General features: G+C 48.2%; 1 protein-coding gene across 1 annotated transcript in view; it reads left to right on the top strand.

Annotated features, from left to right (window-relative positions):
• CDHR2 (cadherin related family member 2) overlaps positions 1-17,569 on the top strand; it is a gene marked incomplete at its 3' end in the record, with an annotated part of 34,263 nt that overhangs the window by 954 nt on the left and 15,740 nt on the right. Inside the window, 5 exon segments of the mRNA XM_082834865.1 lie at positions 9,964-10,030; positions 10,307-10,378; positions 13,828-13,967; positions 14,079-14,132; positions 16,126-16,215. Of these exon segments, the coding sequence (XP_082690991.1) occupies positions 9,979-10,030; positions 10,307-10,378; positions 13,828-13,967; positions 14,079-14,132; positions 16,126-16,215 (408 nt within the window). The 5' untranslated portion in view covers positions 9,964-9,978.

The raw sequence follows: 17,569 nt of genomic DNA, 5'->3' as shown, positions 1-17,569 counted from the left end.
GGGGGGGGGGGCGGGGAAACTGAGGCCAGGAGGATAAGACCTTGCCTGGGGTAAGTGAAATGCGGCAATCCAAACTCCGGATCATTTGACTCCATGTCTGTTTACCAGGGAAGCAGCCTGGGGATGGGACTGGAGGGGCCCCAGGGCCCTGGTGGCATCAAGTGGAGCCCAGATGGAGGCTGGCCCAGGCGCTCCTGGCTTGGGAGCCAGTCTGGGTCTAACACTCTGCCCCTTCCTCTGGACCATCCCTCTCTGAGCTTCTCTGAGCCTCAGTTTCTTCACCTGGACCCCAGAATAATAATTCCTACAGCTGGGAAACAACTGTGAAAAGTAAACAAGAAGGCGAGAAAGTGGAAGTGAGAGTTTGTAGTCAGTTGGAAGTGGTGGAGTGGCTGGTGGCTGAGCCTGCCTGCAGGGGCCCCATGGGTGAGGAGGGCCACCTCCCTCTCTGACCCTCCTGGAGGCCCTGAGCAGTCCTAGGGTCCACACTCCCAGTGCCTCCGAATTCTAGAAAGTCTTGGAGCCGTGGGCTGTTGAGAGCTGTGGCTGCCGCAGGGGGTGGGCAAGCCCCTCCCAAAGGGACAGGCCCAAGGGCCTGCATGTCTCATGGGGTGCGGGCCAGAGCCACTCTAATTCACCTCTGCATCCTTTTGTTTTGTTTTGTTTTGTTTTTGTTTTGCGGTACGCGGGGTTCTCACTGTTGTGGCCTCTCCCGTTGCGGAGCACGGGCTCTGGACGCGCAGGCTCAGCGGCCATGGCTCACGGGTCCAGCCGCTCCGCGGCATGTGGGATCTTTCTGGACCGGGGCACGAACCCATGTCCCCTGCATCGGCAGGCGGACTCTCAACCACTGCGCCACCAGGGAAGCCCTCTGCATCCTTTTTGACCCTTTCCCAAGCACTTTTTGAGGGCTGGGAAAGGGGAAGTGTAGAGACAGCTTAGGGGACGGGGCTTGGGGGGAAAGAAGCTGTAATTTCTAGAATGTAGGTAGTCTCATTTTTCAGGAGACAAACTGAGAGTCAGAGAGGAGCAAAGCAGAGCCCCAGGGCTCAGCTGTGCAGGTACTGGGGCCTGGAGAAAGCCATGCCTCCTTCACTCCCATACCTCTGCCTAGGGCTGCCTGGCACGAAGGAGCCCTGGGGAAGGGACTGGCCTGGGCCCTGTCAGGTCCCTTCCTCAGTATAGTCCATGGGCAACTCCATTCACTTCTCCTCCCCCTCTCCCTCCCCCTCCTCTCCTCTTCTCTTCTCCTTCTCCTTCTGCTTCTCCTTCTCCTTCTTCTTCTTCTTCTTCTATTTAATAGTATTTTCAATGTTGTTAGTTTCAGGTGTACAGCAAAGTGATTCAGTTATACATATATTCTTTTTTCAGATTTTTTTCCCTTATAGGTTATTACAAAATATTGAGTATAGTTCCCTGTGCTATACATTAGGTCCTTGCTGGTTATCTATTTTACTCCATTCACTTCTTGTTCATTGGTGCTCGCTCTGTCCCTTGCCCCTGCTGGCGTGCCACGAGCTTAGGGGCCAGTGGAGGGGCCACCAACGCCTGAATTCGGCTCCACACCTGACCTGGCCTTGGAGGATAGAGAGAATTTGCACATATGCAGAAGACTAGGGAAGGTGTTCTGGGCAGAGGGGAGGACATATGCAAATGTCTGGAGGCAGGAAAACAGGCTGTGTACCGAGAACAGGAGCGTTCAATGCCCATGGGCCACAGGAGGAGAAGAACGGCTTGTGTGGGAAGAGACCCAGCAGCTGTGAGGCCCTAGCTTGCCAAGCGGAGGGACAGGAAGTGGCTTCCGCAGCCAGTGGGAGCCATGGCGGAGGTTTGAGCTTGGGAGTGGCCGAGCCTGGTGACGTGGGCAGGCTCACTGGTGGGGCAGGTTCAGCCTGAGCCTTCCCCAGCTCACACAGACTCTGTGCATTTTTCTCAGGTGACCTCATCCAGAGGATGAATGTCTGACTGTAGAACTTTGGCCTCATTATGATCAAATTAGTGTGCATTTATAAAAGTTTTTGTGACAAGGAGGAGGCAAGATTGCGTGAAACCCAGGGCTGGGGCGAGGCAGTGAGAAAGAGCGCTGGACCGGGAGGCAGCAGGTTGGCGTCCAGGCTCTGCCCTGGGCGTGGCGTGTTGAACAGGAGCCTGAGCTTCCCTGGGACTCAGCCCTCTCTTCCTTCCCCGGGGGATGGTGAGGGCTTGACGCAGGTAAAAGACTCCGTTTGCCTCACACAGAACATCAAAGGTCATCATGCTGCTCTGAGTAAGGGTCACAGGCTTCTTGAGGCCACATGAGAATGGGAGGGGGCAGTCAGAAGAAACTTTGATGAGTGATGGGTAGAGCTGGGTGGGGGAAGGGGGCCTGGAGGCAGAGGCCTCAGGGACCCTGCAGAATGAAGCCTGTGGTTAAGGCTGTTCTGCCCCCATCTCGACCCTGGGGGGTCTGCACGGCCTGTGGGAGAGTCTGGCCAAAGGGGAAGAGAAAACCAGAAGCCTGGCAGGAGAGAGCACAGACATCCTGCCCTGAGTTCCAATCCCATTACTCATTGGGTCGCATCCCTTCCCATCCAGGACCACAGTTTGCTGAGGAATCAGTGGTAATGGGTGCAAAGTTCCAGCCACAGCACTCGGCCATCGTGCCTGCTCCCTTTCCCTGGGGACTGGATCCCAGGACAGGAGTCTCCTGTCTTCCCTACTGCACTTTGACTTGGTGAGGAGCACGGCTGGCATACCTGAAGCCGCTCACTTAAGTGTCCAATAGTCCTATGGCTGCTGATTCACCTCTAAAGGAGGGGAAGCGAGGGAGCAAAAGAGGTGAGGGTGTTAGGTCCAAGATCACACCCCAAGGGGGTGCCAGGGCTAGCTGCCTCCGGCCAGTGTTAAGTGTCCCGGATTTTGCTCACACAGTGGATGCCAGCAGTCTATCAGCATCACCGGAGCCCAGCTCCATCGGCATCTCCACTATCAGCCCACCACCACCATCATCATCTCCGCCCCACAACCATCAGCACCACCAGCTCCATCTGCATCCCCACCCGCATCATCATGAACATCACTGTTGTGTCCACCCCCCCTCATCCCCACTGCCATCACCACTTCCATGCCCTCTGCCATCCCTACTCCTAACCAAACTGCTCTCTCTGAACCCCAACTCCATCACGCCAGCACCTCTCATGGCATCGCCATCCCCACAGCACAGTCGTCATCTCACTGAGGACTGTGGCTCAGCACACGTGATTCTGAGGACTGAGGGCTTTTTTTTTTTTTTTTGCGGTACGTGGGCCTTTCACTGATGTGACCTCTCCCGTTGCGGAGCACAGGCTCCGGACGTGCAGGCCTAGCGGCTACGGCTCACAGGCCCAGACGCTCCGCAGCATGCGGGATCTTCCCGGACCGGGGCACAAACCCACGTCCCCTGCATCGGTAGGTGGACTCTCAACCACTGCGCCACCAGGGAAGCCCCTGAGGGCTTATTAATTCCTCCCAGGAAGCGGGTCCATCTGCACTTCCCAACCTGGCTGAGCATAGCCCTGCTGTCCAGCATGTGGGCTGTCCTCAGCTATCATCTTTGGAGACTTTGGCAAGCCAACAGTTTTCACAGCCGCTTCCCCAGGGGCACTGGCTAGAGTCCCACTGCAGGTGATGACCCAGAAATACAGTCCTTGGTGTCATCCACACACAGCCCTGCCCTGTTCTTGACCTCTACACTCAATCTCAGGGCATGGGCAGGATCATGGGCACAGGGGAGAGACGGGAGCGGTTTCTGTGGTGACCGCACTGGGAGTAGCAGTCATAAAGTGAAGATGGCCCCACAAGATGCACAAGGAAGGGATTTGCATTTGCTGAGCACCTACTGTGTGCCAGGCACCGAGCTGGCGCATTCTATTCTCATTCGCCGCCTCCCCCCCTCCGCCCCCAACTTATCACTTATTGGAGGTATCATTCCCATTCTACAGATGAGGAAATAGGCTCAGGGAAGGGCAGTGAATTGCCCGGCGCAGCTCTGCAGCTTCTCATCTCTGTAAACTCAAGCAAGGCTCCTCACCTCTCTGAGCTTTAGTCTCCCCATGTGTAAAGTGGGTATAATGGCTTTTACCCTTAAGTGCTCTTGTGAGTGTTACATAGCACCCGGGCCAGGGTCTGGCACGTCGTAGCTGTTCCTTACGTGGCAGCTCTTACTGTTCATCACCACAATGTTGAACGGCTGCCACACGTTCTGTCAAGGGCTCGGCCGCATTTTTCTTAAGCATTTGCTTGTGTTTCATGTTTAGGTTACTTCCATTTTCCAAGGTCAGAAATAATCGCTTGTGATGAACAACTTTCTGCAAAAAGTTTCTTTATTTTAGGTTAGTTAGATTACTGGGTCAAAGAGGGCGCATGTTTTAAAGATTTTGAGTCCACAGCTGAACTGGGTTTTTCCTCTCCTGCTGGAGTCCTGGCGGAAGGTGGGGCTGCACCCTTCCCTCTGTGCATGGGAGAGACCAGGGCCTTGAGCTTGGAGAACTGTGTTTGAATCCCACTCATTTCTAGCTGTGAGATCCTTAGCGGATCAGTTTGAGCCCCAGTTTCCCTGATCTGCAAAAGGAGATTAAATTATGTGAATTCCAAATATCCGGCCTCCAAAATATATCTCTACTCTCGCCTCTTCTCTCCAGCCCTGCTGCCACCATTTCAGCCCACTGGCACACAGCAGCTGGAAAGATCTTTAAGAAAAGTAAATGAATCCCTGTCACTCCCCTGCTTAAAACCCTGAAACGACATTCTGTTTTTCTTAGAATAAAACTAACCATCCTCACCATGTCTTACAGGGCCCAGCATGATCTGGCCCCAGCCTACTTCTCCAGGCTCATCTCCCACCCCTCTCCCCTCTGTCCCTGTGCTCCAGCCACACAGCCCCTCTTTCAATTCCTGGAACACACCTGGTTCTTACCTGACCCGGGGCCATCTCTTGTATTGTCCGTACAATCTGGAAGGACCCTATAACAGTGCTCGCTCACAGGGCCTGCCCAGATGTCTTAACTGTAAAACCTGTGGGATTTTTATTTATTTATTTTTTTGAGGTATGGTTGCTGTACAATATTATATAAGTTTCAGGTGTACAACATAGTGATTCACAATCTTTAAAGGTTACAATCCGCTTCTAGTTATTATAAAATGTTGGCTATATTCCCTGTGTTGTACAATGTATCTTTTTAGCTTATTTATTTTATACCCAGTAGTTTGTACTTCATCCCCTACCCCTGTCTTGCCCCTTTCTTCCCTGTTCCCACTGGTAGCCCTAGTTTGTTCTCTATATCTGTGCCTGTTTCTTTTTTGTGATATTCACTAGTTAGTTTTATTTTTTAGATTCTACATATAAATGATATGATACAGTATGACTTATTTCACTTAGTATAATAACCTCTAGGTCCACCCATGTTGTTGCAAGTGGCAAATTTTTATTCTTTTTTTATGGCTAAGTAGTATTCTACTGTATGTATGTGTGTGTGTGGTGGACACTTAGGTTGCTTCCATATCTAGGCAATTGTAAATGATGATGCTATGAACATTGGGGTGCATTTATGTTTTTGAATTAGTGTTCATTTTTTTCCAGATACATACATGGGAGTGGAATTGCTGGGTCATATGGTAGTTCTATTTTTAATTTTTTGAGAAACCTCCATGTTGTTTTCATAGTGGCTGTACCAATTTACATTCCCACCAACAGTGTACAAGGGTTCCCTTTTCTCCACATCCTCATCAGTATTTGTTATTTCTGTTCTTTTTGATGATAGCCGTTCTGACAGGTGTGAGGTTATATCTCATTGTGGCTTTGGTTTGCATTTCTCTGATGATGCTCAACATCGAGCATCTTTTCATGTGCCTGTTGGCCATCTGTATGTCTTCTTTGGAAAAATATCTATTCACATCTTCTGCCCATTTTTTAATCAGGTTGTTTGTTTTTATTGATGTTGAGTTATATGAATTGTTTATGTATTTTGGATATTGAGCCCTTGTCAGTTTCATCATTTGCAAATATTTTCTCCTACTTGGTAGGTTGTCTTTTCGTTTTGTTGATGTTTTCCTTTGCTGCACAAAAGCTTTTAAGTTTAATTAGGTCCCTTTTTTTAGTTTTTGCTTTTATTTCCTTTGATTTAGGAGGCAGATCAAAAAAATATTGCTACAATTTTTGTCAAAAAGTGTTCTGCTTATGTTTTCTACTAGGAGGTTTATGGTTTACCTGTCTTACATTTAGGTCTTTAATCCATTTTGAGTTTATTTTTGTATATGGTATGAGAAAATTTTCTAATTTAATATTTACATATAGCTGTCCAATTTTCCCAGCACCAGTTATTGAAGAGACCATCTTTTCTCCATTGTACATTTTTGTGGGTTTTTTTTTTTTTGGCCACGTTGCACAGCTTGTGGGATCTTAGTTCCCCAACGAGGGATTGAACCCAGGGCCTCGGCAGTGAAAGTGTGGAGTCCTAACCACTGGACTGCCAGGGAATTCCCCAGGATTTTTAATTTATGCAGATGATGTAGTGATGACCTGGAGAGGCTAAAGCCATTGAAGGAAGATTTTATTACTCACAGTTCCCTAGAGGAGGGGGCATGCCACTCCATGCAGGGCCACATGGGGAAGCACCAGGTTTGGTCAGGAGGCAGAAGGAGCGAGGGGAAAGCAGGGCCCAGAGCCCTTACTGCATTTTCCATGGGAAGGAAGGTGGGAAGGAAGCCGCAGGTTAAGCAGCTGAGCAGGCTTAGGATTGGATAGTTTGACTAATTTTGGCAGGTTATAGGAGTCATGCTTAGTCATCCAGTACCTGGTGCTGGGGAGATTTGAGGCAGCAGGAATATTGGTTTGGTGTGTGAGAGTTGATAAAGGTGGCAGCTGGGAATACAGGCTTTGATTTGGTTGGTTTATACATGAGAGGAGTGTTTGCAGACAAATCACTTGTTATCTCTAAGAATTAGCTAGCCCTGATAGGGACAGCCTTTCCCAGACCAGCAAAGCCCCCAAAATGTCAAATCATCATAAAATACAGAAAATAAAAACATGATGAATGCACCAGATTGAAGGGGAGCAATTCTCACATCTTGCTGAGAGGAGTTTTAAAAAGTCTGCAGCCCACTTTATCTGCCAGACTGCCTAAAGTAGTGTCCCTTTACTGTACTCTCGCAATGCCCACATTCTCTTCCTTCATAGCACTTAATGCAGTAAACAATTAGACAGTACTTTCCTTGCTTGTTTAGGGTCTGTCTTATTCACTGAGCATAAATTTGGTGAAGGCAGCACCTTGACTGTTATACCTACTGTTGTATCTCCCCAGTGCTGGGAACAAGGTCTGGCACATAGTGGATCAAGGACACCCAATAAGTATTTGTTAGGGGAATGAATGGATAAATAAGGGTACTCAGCACAGAGTAGGTGCTCAGGAAATGTCAGCAGATATTTAAAATGACCAACCCTCTTGATACCCCAGTAGATCTGGGCAAAGTTGGGCAAAGACAACTCGGAGTTAAAGGGGGAAGACTAAAGCTGGAACTTCAGGACAGGTGGAGGCAAGCCAAGCCCAGAGGATGGTGGCCAGATTGGTGCCAGTGTCCCTCTGGCTATCTAGGGGACATTGACCGAGAGGGGCCTATGAGGTGACCAAGGCTGGCCAGAGCAGAATATGGGGCTCCCAATGATGAGGGGGGCAGAAGACAGACTTTTATCTCCTCCATAATAATAGTTGCTGACATTTTTTTGCTAACATACTTTGAGCCAGACACTGTGTAAGCCTCACACAGACCCTGTAGTGTAGGTGCTGTTATTATTCCCAATTTACAGATGGCGGAACTGAGGCCTAGAGAGGTTAAGTTACTTGCCCAAGATTACATTGGATTGACACTCAGGCTCTCTAGCCCGTATGTTTACCCCTTGCACCCTGCCCCACCTCTCAGGCTTTCCACGTCAGGCCTCTGGGGTTACAGTGATTCACTGACACACTCATTTATTCATTTCTGAAATGCCCCCTGAGCTTGCCCTGGGCTCAGCCCTGGGCTCTGTCCTGGGGTCACAGAGATGAATCAGACCTGGACCTTGCCTTCACATCTCTCCTGGTCTGGAGGGAGAGGCTGATCTGCAAAGAGATAATGGGCCCTGAGAGCTACAGAGGTTAGGCTAGGATCTGAGCAGCATCTGGTGAGGTCTCTAGGCCAGCGCAGGAGCCAACTCCTCCTGTGGGAACACTGAAGGAGTGTCTGGACAGAAGATGACCTTGGTGCTGCTAGCAAGGCAGGGAAAGGCATTCCAGAAAGAGGGAACTGCATATGGAAAATGAGGGAAAACAGAGTGGGTCTGTGGATGTGGGAGGTGTGAGGGAGGGAAGCAGGGCCGGATGGTCTGTTCGAAGCCTTTGTATGCAGTTTGGCAATGGGGAGTCACTGAAAAGTTTGGAGCAGGGGAGAAAGGTGATTAGAGGGAGTGAGGAAGGACAATTTTGGTTGAGAGGACTTGATTAGAGACGGAAGGGAAGGAGACCGTGAGGAGGGCTGAGCCGGGGAGAGAGGAAGCCTGTTGCAGGATGGAGAGAAGTGTAAGAGGTTCAGGGACGGGATTGGATGTGGGACATTCGGGAGAGGGGGAGTCAAGGGTGATGGGGGAAATGGGCGATCCCTGAGGCAGGAACACAGGAGGAAGGGTAGGTGGTGGGAGGGAGAGGAGTTGTGGTTTCTGATGTGTTTCACGGTCAAGGTTCAGCTCTGGAAGCCATTCCGCATCCCCCTCGGAGGGCCTGTCATATGGAGTCTACCGTGGGTGAGGGTCCCTCCTTCTTGGTTCTCCCGTAGCTTTGGAGCCGGGCTCCTCTGGAAAACAGTGCTTGTCTCAGCCTCACTGGGGCAGGAGTGGGAGCTGCCCAGGACCCAGTGAGGGTGCTTAGCAGCAGCTGTGTTCCTTTGTGTGCTTTATAGCTTTAATTTATCTTTGGAAATTTAATATATTCACTTAGCACGAAATCCAAAAGGTACAAAAGAGTATGCAATAAAAATCCTGTCTTATGGAATGATTATGTACATGCAAGCACGCAACACATTTTCTTGACAGAGAGCAAGAAGCATTTGCGAAATGTATCCTGCTCTCCCTCTTACTTTGGTAACAATTGTCTTTTGGGATGAAAGAGCCTTGGGGGTTCAGGTATCTGTCGATGACAGTGAATCAAAGTCCCTCTTTTCCCAGATGAAGGATAGCTTGCAATGTAAGATGACCAAGAAGACTGGGCAGGGCAAGGTTTTCCAAGCGTTCCTGCCCAGCTGTCAATCAGCAAGAGGAGCACAATGCCCTTCCCATACTGACTTGACCAGGGAACCCTTCTGTTATGGGACATCTTACAGGGCTGGGGTTCCATGGAGTACACTTTGAGAAAGGATGCAAAGGCAGCTATTAATTGTGTCAGCAAGTGGGACAAAGGACCGAGCCCCCCCACAGAGGCTCTGGATGGTCCTGGACAAGTCATAGTCCCTCTCCAGGTCCCTGATTTTGAAGGATGCTATTAGCTTGGACTCTAAACAGGCAGGTTAGTGCAGTTGGTGAGGGAATGAATTCTGGAGTTCAAAAGACCTGTTTTCAGAGCATGGGCTTGCCATTGACTCTCTGTGTGGCCTCAGGCAAGCCCCTTAGCAGCCACCTAGTTGTAAGAATAAAGAGATTATGCACGTAATATACTTGGATCCGTGCCTGCTACACAGTGGGCACTGAACCCTGGGGTCAGGTTCAGGGTCAGTCTCAGGCTGGGGCTCTAGATCAGGCTCAGCTACCCTGCCCCTCCCTGCCATGCCTCCCAACTCCCTATCCCCTGGAACATCTGGCAAATGGGCAGAATTTTTTTTGTGTGATGGAGGTGAGTTGGCCGGGTTCAGACCCGACTGATCAGGGTCCACCAGAGGAGGGAGGCCTGGGTTCATGTGCCTCTCCCCTGATGCCTCTTCCCCCAGGTCCCTCCAGACGTGATGGTGTGGCCGTGGCTGTCCTGCTTCTTGCTTCCTGCCCTCATGGTGTCTGGTGGGTACCTCCCCTCCCCCACCAGGGCATCACTAACCTGGGGATCCTCAGCAGAACCCTCCAGAAGGATGGGATGCTGCTTCATCAGCAAGCACCCAACTCCTATGGCCCAGCCCTGGGCTTGGCTGCTCTGGGGAGGCCTGGAGAGGAATCCAGTCCTGGGCCGGTGAGCTGGACTGAAAGTTGGCCAGTGGGACTGGTGTGGGCTCCCACAGGGGCAGATGGGGGTGTCTTTATGAAGGTGTCCAGATGTTCCAACACTCTGTGTCCCTACAGTGTCAGCCAACATGGCCCCAACATTCCTGTCCAACATGTCATTAGTGACCCTGCCCGAGGACCTACCAGTGGGTGAGTAACTGTCCCTGTGCTCAGACTGCACCAAACGCTTACCCACAAGAGGGCCCCAGGGGCTCCCCTGTGGGCTTGCTTGCCATCCCTGCAGCTCCACGGCTTGTCATGGGGCAAAGGTGGCCTGAAGGAAGTTTTTTCCAGAAGTTTGTTTTCTCCTTTGCAGCTTTTGGGTCGAGGGCCCTCACACAGCACCAAATAATCAAGACTCACCCCAAGAGAACATTCCTCGCATTTCCCATCTCTTTCAGTCTTTCTGATTTCCCAAGGGAGAAAGTATCCATTTGGTACATTATTTCTCTTCTACCTCTCTCACTTGTTCATCTCTCTTCCTCCTCTGCTATTTTTTTTTTCAGACAGAAAGAGAGCAGGCTTTAGGCTCAGAGCCTTTCATGCACACATCTCACCAGAAATTGATACTTTTGCTGTCTTCGTTTGTAGAGTTACCTTCCCTCTATGGCGAGTGAGATGAGTTTTCTACGTCCAGTAGCCATCTAGTTTGCTTTTAAAATAAATGTATTTACATGAAACAGTAAGTCAGTTAAAAGGAGGGTCATAAACAATGAGATGTGGATGTGGTAATGATCTTGGCAGTGTACAGGAGTGAATGATGTTCATGAAACATTGTTTTGGATGAAGCCACAGGGACTGGATGCCAAATTCCCAGCAGGCAGGATGGGGGTTGAAGAAGCTGAAATGATAGATGACTGTATTCATTGGGATACAGGGTCAGCTGCACATAACAGACCCCAAATAACAGAGCTGTCAACAAGGTCAAAGTTTCCTATTCTCTTACATAGTCATCTAGAGCAGTGAGCCCAGGCTGTCAGAGGCTCTGTTCCATCAGGCTGTTCTGTGCCCTATGCTTCTGGCATCAGGCACCCTCCTTCCATTTCCAGGTTCTGCCTCCCCTAGGGCCTGGCCCTCATCCACATGGTCCTAGATGGCTCATGTCACGCCCTATTCCAGTGAGAGCTGGGGGCAAGGAAGGGCCAAGAGGGCCCATTTCTTTCTCCTAGGGACAGGGCTCCAGGTTTTACACGTTACTTCTGCTCACATCTCATTAGCCAGAACGTAGCCACATGCCCTAGCTGCAAAGGAACTGGAGAAATGAGGTCTTTATTTTATTTAGCCATGTGCACAGCTCAAAATCTGGGGTTCTATTAGTCTGAGAGAAAGGGGGCTGTGAATACTGGGGGACAATTTACAGTCTTTGTTGCAGTGTCAGAATTGGGTCCCCAAATATCTAAATCTACTAGATGAAGCAAGAGACTGCATCAAAGGTGAAATCCAAAGTCTGCCTTGGAATCCAGAAACCCAGGTCTAGGTACACGAAGAAAGGGTGGGCGATGGGCTTCAGAGCCACGAAAGCCACATCCATTTGCATGTGGTTGCCAGGACAGCAAAATCTACTAAGGGTTATATTAATAAAGGTTTAGATCCCAGGATGAGGGAGGTGATAGTCTCATTACATTCTGAGTTGGCACAATCCTCCCTGGAGGACTGGGCTGAGGTCAAACTATTTGGTATCTGTGAATACAACAGACAAGTAGTATATACACGTTAATGATATTTTATGTATATTTTCATAGCTGTTTGGTCGTGGATAAACACACACACACCTTCAAACAAATGTCACAAACATATGTAACCCAAATGTCCTCAAGATCTCCATTCTCTTGGGTGACCCTTTAATGTCAAGTCTGATCTCAGGCAGACCAAATGAGAGTCTTTTCTTCGATAACCACAGGGCCCCTCTCTGGGCTTTCTTAATCCGAAGAGCAATTTCTTCCTTTCTGAGATGAATTGTATGGCTCTCTTTGGATGAGAAAGCATTTTCAGTCAGGTTTTTAAAAAATGTTGTTTAGACCTTTTATTTTGAGGTATAATATATATACATGGAAGCACACCGACCCCCTCTCTGCCCTTCTAGTCACTCCCTGTCCTTTCTTTCCTGCAGAAGACCTGTTTACTTGACACTCACACTGTATAATAGTTTAGTTTTGTCAGGCAGACGTTTTAAAATACGTCAAATTTGAGTTTAAAGACAGACACCTAATATATGTCTTTTATTTCTGTAGCTCTTATTGATTTATTTGTTACAGTTAATTCTTTTTCAGACAGACTTTTAAAAAAGCTTTTTCTCCCTGATCCTTCTTTCTGTGTCCATGAACACATGTTTACAGAGAAGGATTTACACATCCCCACTCACTTCCCATGGGTATGGGTATAAGGGCCATATCAGTTTACATTTTGACATTTTTGAATCAGGATGTGTCTTATATTTGAGATAGTCAGTTAACACAGAGTGACTCCCCACCCCAGCAGTCATTAAATTGACAGTGTGTCTCACAACAGAGGAAACATACTGTAGATACTAACAGCTTTCTAGCCCGATGGTCTTCCTGGAGGAGGGGGCCTGGGTGGGAAGGGACCAAGCTTTCTAAGGAGTTTCTGGAGGAGCCAGAACTATTTGGTCAAAGAAGAGCAGACTCCAGATGTGCTGCCCAGACTGTCCCTGCAAGGCTGTCGTGGGCAAGGGTGGGGGCACGCTGGTTCTCTGAGACTCTCAGGCTGGGTGCTGGGCCCCACCACCATGTCACTGTTCTGGCACTTTTGTTTTTGTAGGCCTCTCCCTCCAGAAAAATACATTCAAAATATACTTTAATATACTGCATTGGCATAAAGACAAATATCCTGAGGGCTAGATTATAATCATTTATTCCTTTTGATTTTTTTTTTTACCGTTTGAAAAAATGAGGTATAATTGACATACAATATTATATTAGTTTCAGGTGTACAACATAATGATATATTTGTATATATTTCAAAAAGATCACCACAATAAGTCTAGTTAACATATGTTACCACACATAGTTACAGATGGCTTTTTTTTTCCCTTGGGATGAGAGCTTTTAAGACCTCATCTCTTAATAATTTTCAAATACCCAATACAGTATTGTTAACTCTAGTCACCATGCTGTACATTACATCCCCAGGACTTATTTATTTTATAACTGGATATGTGTACCTTTTGACCCTCTTCACCCATTTCTCAGTCCTCCGCACCCCACCTCTGGCAACCACCAATCTTCTCTGTATCTATGATCTTGGTTTTTTGTTTTTAGATCCCACATGTAAGTGAGATCATACAGTATTTGTTTTCCTTTGACTTATTTCTCTTAGCAGAATTCCCTCTAGGTCCATCCATGTTGTCACAAATGGAAAGATTTCATTCTTTTTTCAAGGCTGAAAATATTCCATTGTACATGTATACCACATCTTCTTTACCCATTCATCCATTGATAGACATTTAGGTTGTTTCCATGTCTTGGCCCTTCTAATTTTAAAAGAAGTTTGACATTCTTGTGGGCCTCGTGGGCAGCTTGGCCAGGCCAGCATTGAACTAGGTGGCCGTGGGCCCTGTGCATTCCCTGTCCCGTCTGCAGGTACTGAGGTCTTCTGGCTGATAGCTCAGGACCAGGAAAATGACCCTCTGACCTATAGGATTAGTGGCTCCTATGCCTACTTCTTTAATGTCACCCCGAATACTGGGGAAGTGAAGCTGGCCAACCTTCTGGACTATGAGGTAAAGGGAAGCAATCTGAGAAGGCCTCGTGCGGGATTGGGGAGGTAGGGAGGGCTCTGGTGGGCACCCGAACAGGGCTTACCTTGTTTCCCTTCTCTCTGCCCACTGCAGACACTCTACTTGTTTTCCATCAACATCTCTGTGAGCGACGGTCACAATAATCCAGTGAGTCAGAAGTGGGCCCGGAAGGGAGGTCCAGGGATTAGAGAGCAGGGGACTGAGGGCCCACCGCTAACTGCCCACCGCAAATAAGCAGAGAGAGCCCCAGCTAACAAAAAATGAATTGAATGTTTATTTTTATTGAAATTATACTTCTCCATTTTTCGTCATACAATATTAACCAAGATTTTAGTATTTATTATAATTTATATTAATTTATACAAATATATGGTTTATCTTTTGTGTATTTTGTATATCTATTGTATATCATTAATTACATTATTATTTTTTAAAAGATTTATGTACTATTTTTTATTTACTTTTGACTGCGTTGGGTGTTAGTTGCAGCACGCAGGATCTTCACTGAGGCACGCGAGCTATTCGTTGTGGCGTGTGGGCTTCTCTCTAGTTGTGGCGCATGGGTTACAGAGCACATGTGCGCTGTAGTTTGCAGCAGGTGGGCTCTAGTTGAGGCGCGAGCTCAGTAGTTGTGGCGCATGGGCTTAGTAGCCCCGTGGCATGCGGGATCTTAGTTCCCTGACCAGGGATTGAACCCACGTCCTCTGCATTGTAAGGTGGATTCTTTACCACTGGACCACCAGGGAAGTCCCAATTACATTATTAACTTGTATTAATATACTTATTAATAAAAAAACAAGTGCCAAATACCTCCCTACCCTCTCTCCACTGAGGTCATCACTTTCAACCCCTTTGGCTGATGGGTTGGTCTCAGTGTTCATGTTTCTCAATAACACACTTATGCAGCTGTGTCTTGTGTCTGTGAAAGTTGGGGGTTTTGTTTTTATAACCTATTCCCCAAACCCTATCCGTTAAAAAAGTCATTTTAATGACTTGGATATTCATAAATATTTTCTCTTTGTAAACAGTTTTAAAAGTGCAGATAGAGCTCAAGTCCCCTTGGGCAACCCTTCCCAGCCCACTCCCACCTGAAGTGTCTGCCATCACCGTGTTCTTTTCTATCCATCGCTAAACACTGACATGGATATATGCATCCACGGAAGAGAGATGGTAGTTTTGGGTGCGTTTTCTGAAATCCAAGTGGGATCCTACTGCATATATGGTCTTGAACTGCCTTGATGACTTGACAATCAGCTTTGGAAGACCTCCCTGGTGGTCCAGTGATTAAGACTCTGTGCTTCCGCTACAGGGAGCCCGGGTTCGATCCCTGGTCAGGGATGTTCCGCATGCCACAGGGTGCGGCCAGAAAACAACAATCGGCTTTGGGGTCCCTTCTGTGTCTGCACATGAGTCTCCTGTTTCCTGTATGTCTATAGCCCAGTGTGGGGACTATAAGCTCCATGGTGCTCAGCTGGTCTCCTCAACACTTAGGTTGTTCACAGCTTTACGCTATGGCTAACAAAGCTAAAAGGAACATTCTTGTAATAGGACATTTTAGATTTTTTTTTAATGACCTAATGATTTCCACAACATACTCTCCAAATGGTTCAGTAAATCTGTGGAGAGAAAAACTAAATAAGGGGTAAATCTGGATGAAGAGTATCAGGAATTCTTTGTACCGTACTTGCAACTTTTCTGGCCTTTGAAATGGTATCAGATAAACACAGAGGGGAGAGGGGGAAGCTGGGGCAAAGTGAGAGTAGCATCAACATATATACATTACCAAATGTGACATAGATAACTAGTGGGAAGCTGCTGCATAGCACAGGGAGATCAGCTCGGTGCGTTGCGACGACCTAGAAGGGTGGGATAGGGAGGGTGGGAGGGAGGCTCAAGAGAGAGGGGATATGGGGATATATGTCTGCATATGGCAGATTCACTTTGTTGTACAACAGAAACTAACACAGCATTGTGAAGCAATTATACTTCAATAAAGATGTATTAAAAAAAGTCACCCCAGACACCACCTGATTGTTCTCCTGAGAAGCTATACCAACTTGCACTCCCGTCCTGATACTCCTGAATTTGTTTTCTCAAGCTCCCACGTTTTCTGGGCTCACCTGGGCTTTCTCACTTGCAGGTGCGGAAGGAAATGGTGGTGATCGTGGAGGACAGAAATGACAACGCACCCGTTTTCCAGAACACAGACTACTCCACCAGAATCAATGAGGTAACATCTGCCTTAACGGGGTGTGTGTGTAGGATGCAGACATCCCACAGATCTGCTCAGAGTGGGAAGGACCAGAGATAGACAGCAGGGCATCCAAGATTGGGAAGTGCACCTCCTAGAAAGGGCAGCTTGATGAACCAAATTCAGGGGGTTGCATGTAACCCCACATACCATAGTTACAGCAACATTTTGCAATCTATCAGACTGGATTGGAATTCTTTAAGTTATGATAGTCAGGGGTGGTGGGGGGAAAGGAATTGATTTTCTCATGTTTCTGAAAAATTTAACAGTATATCTGACTTCAGGCATGGCTGGATCCAGGTACTCAAGCCATGTCATCAAGAAGAGATTTCTCTCTACCTAGAAGCTCTGCTTCTCGTGTTGCCATCATCCTGGGGTGGGGCGAGCAGTTCTCCCTTATGGTGATAAAAGTGTCCCCCAGCAGCTCCAGGCTCACATCCCACCGGCTTTGCAATTGCAACACAGACTGTCTCTTTCTCAATGGTCCCAGCCAAACCCCCAGGACTGACTCTCATTGGCCCATTTTGGGTCAGGTGCCCATCAGTTGAGGAGTATGGAATGCTCCAATTGTCTAGGTCTGCATCATGTGCTTTCCCCTCTAGCAAGAGGAGCAGCCCCACTTGAACTGCATAGGCAGGGAGGAGGTTTCCCAGTGGTTCCAGGGCAGCAAACACAACACCACTCCTGAATCTTCATTACTACGTGGCTTCAAAGTCCTGACAGGTGTGGGTCCCCCTCCCCCAGGCCAGACCTGAGGCTGGTGAGGTTCAGACAGCCCTTCAACAGGCTCTGATTGAGCGCCTACTGTGTGTCTGGCACTGTCCTTGGTGCTGAGGATATCCAGTGAAGACAGACTTGGTCGCCACCCTCGCTAGCTCACATTGTAATGAAGAGCACAGACAACAAAACATTTAATCAACAAAACATTAAATAAACAGGATTATTTCAGATGGTGATGAGCTCTATGAAGAGCATAAAACATGACTGGGGAGGGGCCTGCTTTAAGTTGAGCCAGTCAGGAAAATCTTCTCTGGGTAGGTGACATCTGAGCAGAACTAAATGTTGAGGAGCCAGCATGGGCTGCTCCAGGAAAAGGATATTCCAGGCAGGGAACAGCAGCTGCAAAGGCTCTGAGGTGGGAATCAGCCTGGAGTGCTGTAGGCATAGCCAGGAAGCTCATGTGTGTGGGGGGAGGAGGCTGAGGAGAAGGTAAGGTCAGAGAAGTGGGCAGTGGCCTGAACCTGGAGGGCCATGGAGGCAGTCTGGATCGTATTCTGGGCAGAATGCGGGAACCACTTGTTGGTTTTGAGCACGAGACTGATGTGGCCTGGTT

This window comes from Leucopleurus acutus, assembly GCF_964270905.1.
Source record: "Leucopleurus acutus genome assembly, chromosome: 3".
Taxonomy (NCBI): domain Eukaryota; kingdom Metazoa; phylum Chordata; class Mammalia; order Artiodactyla; family Delphinidae; genus Leucopleurus; species Leucopleurus acutus.
Note: the sequence above shows the minus strand (reverse complement) of the source record. Positions and strands in the feature narration are given on the sequence as shown.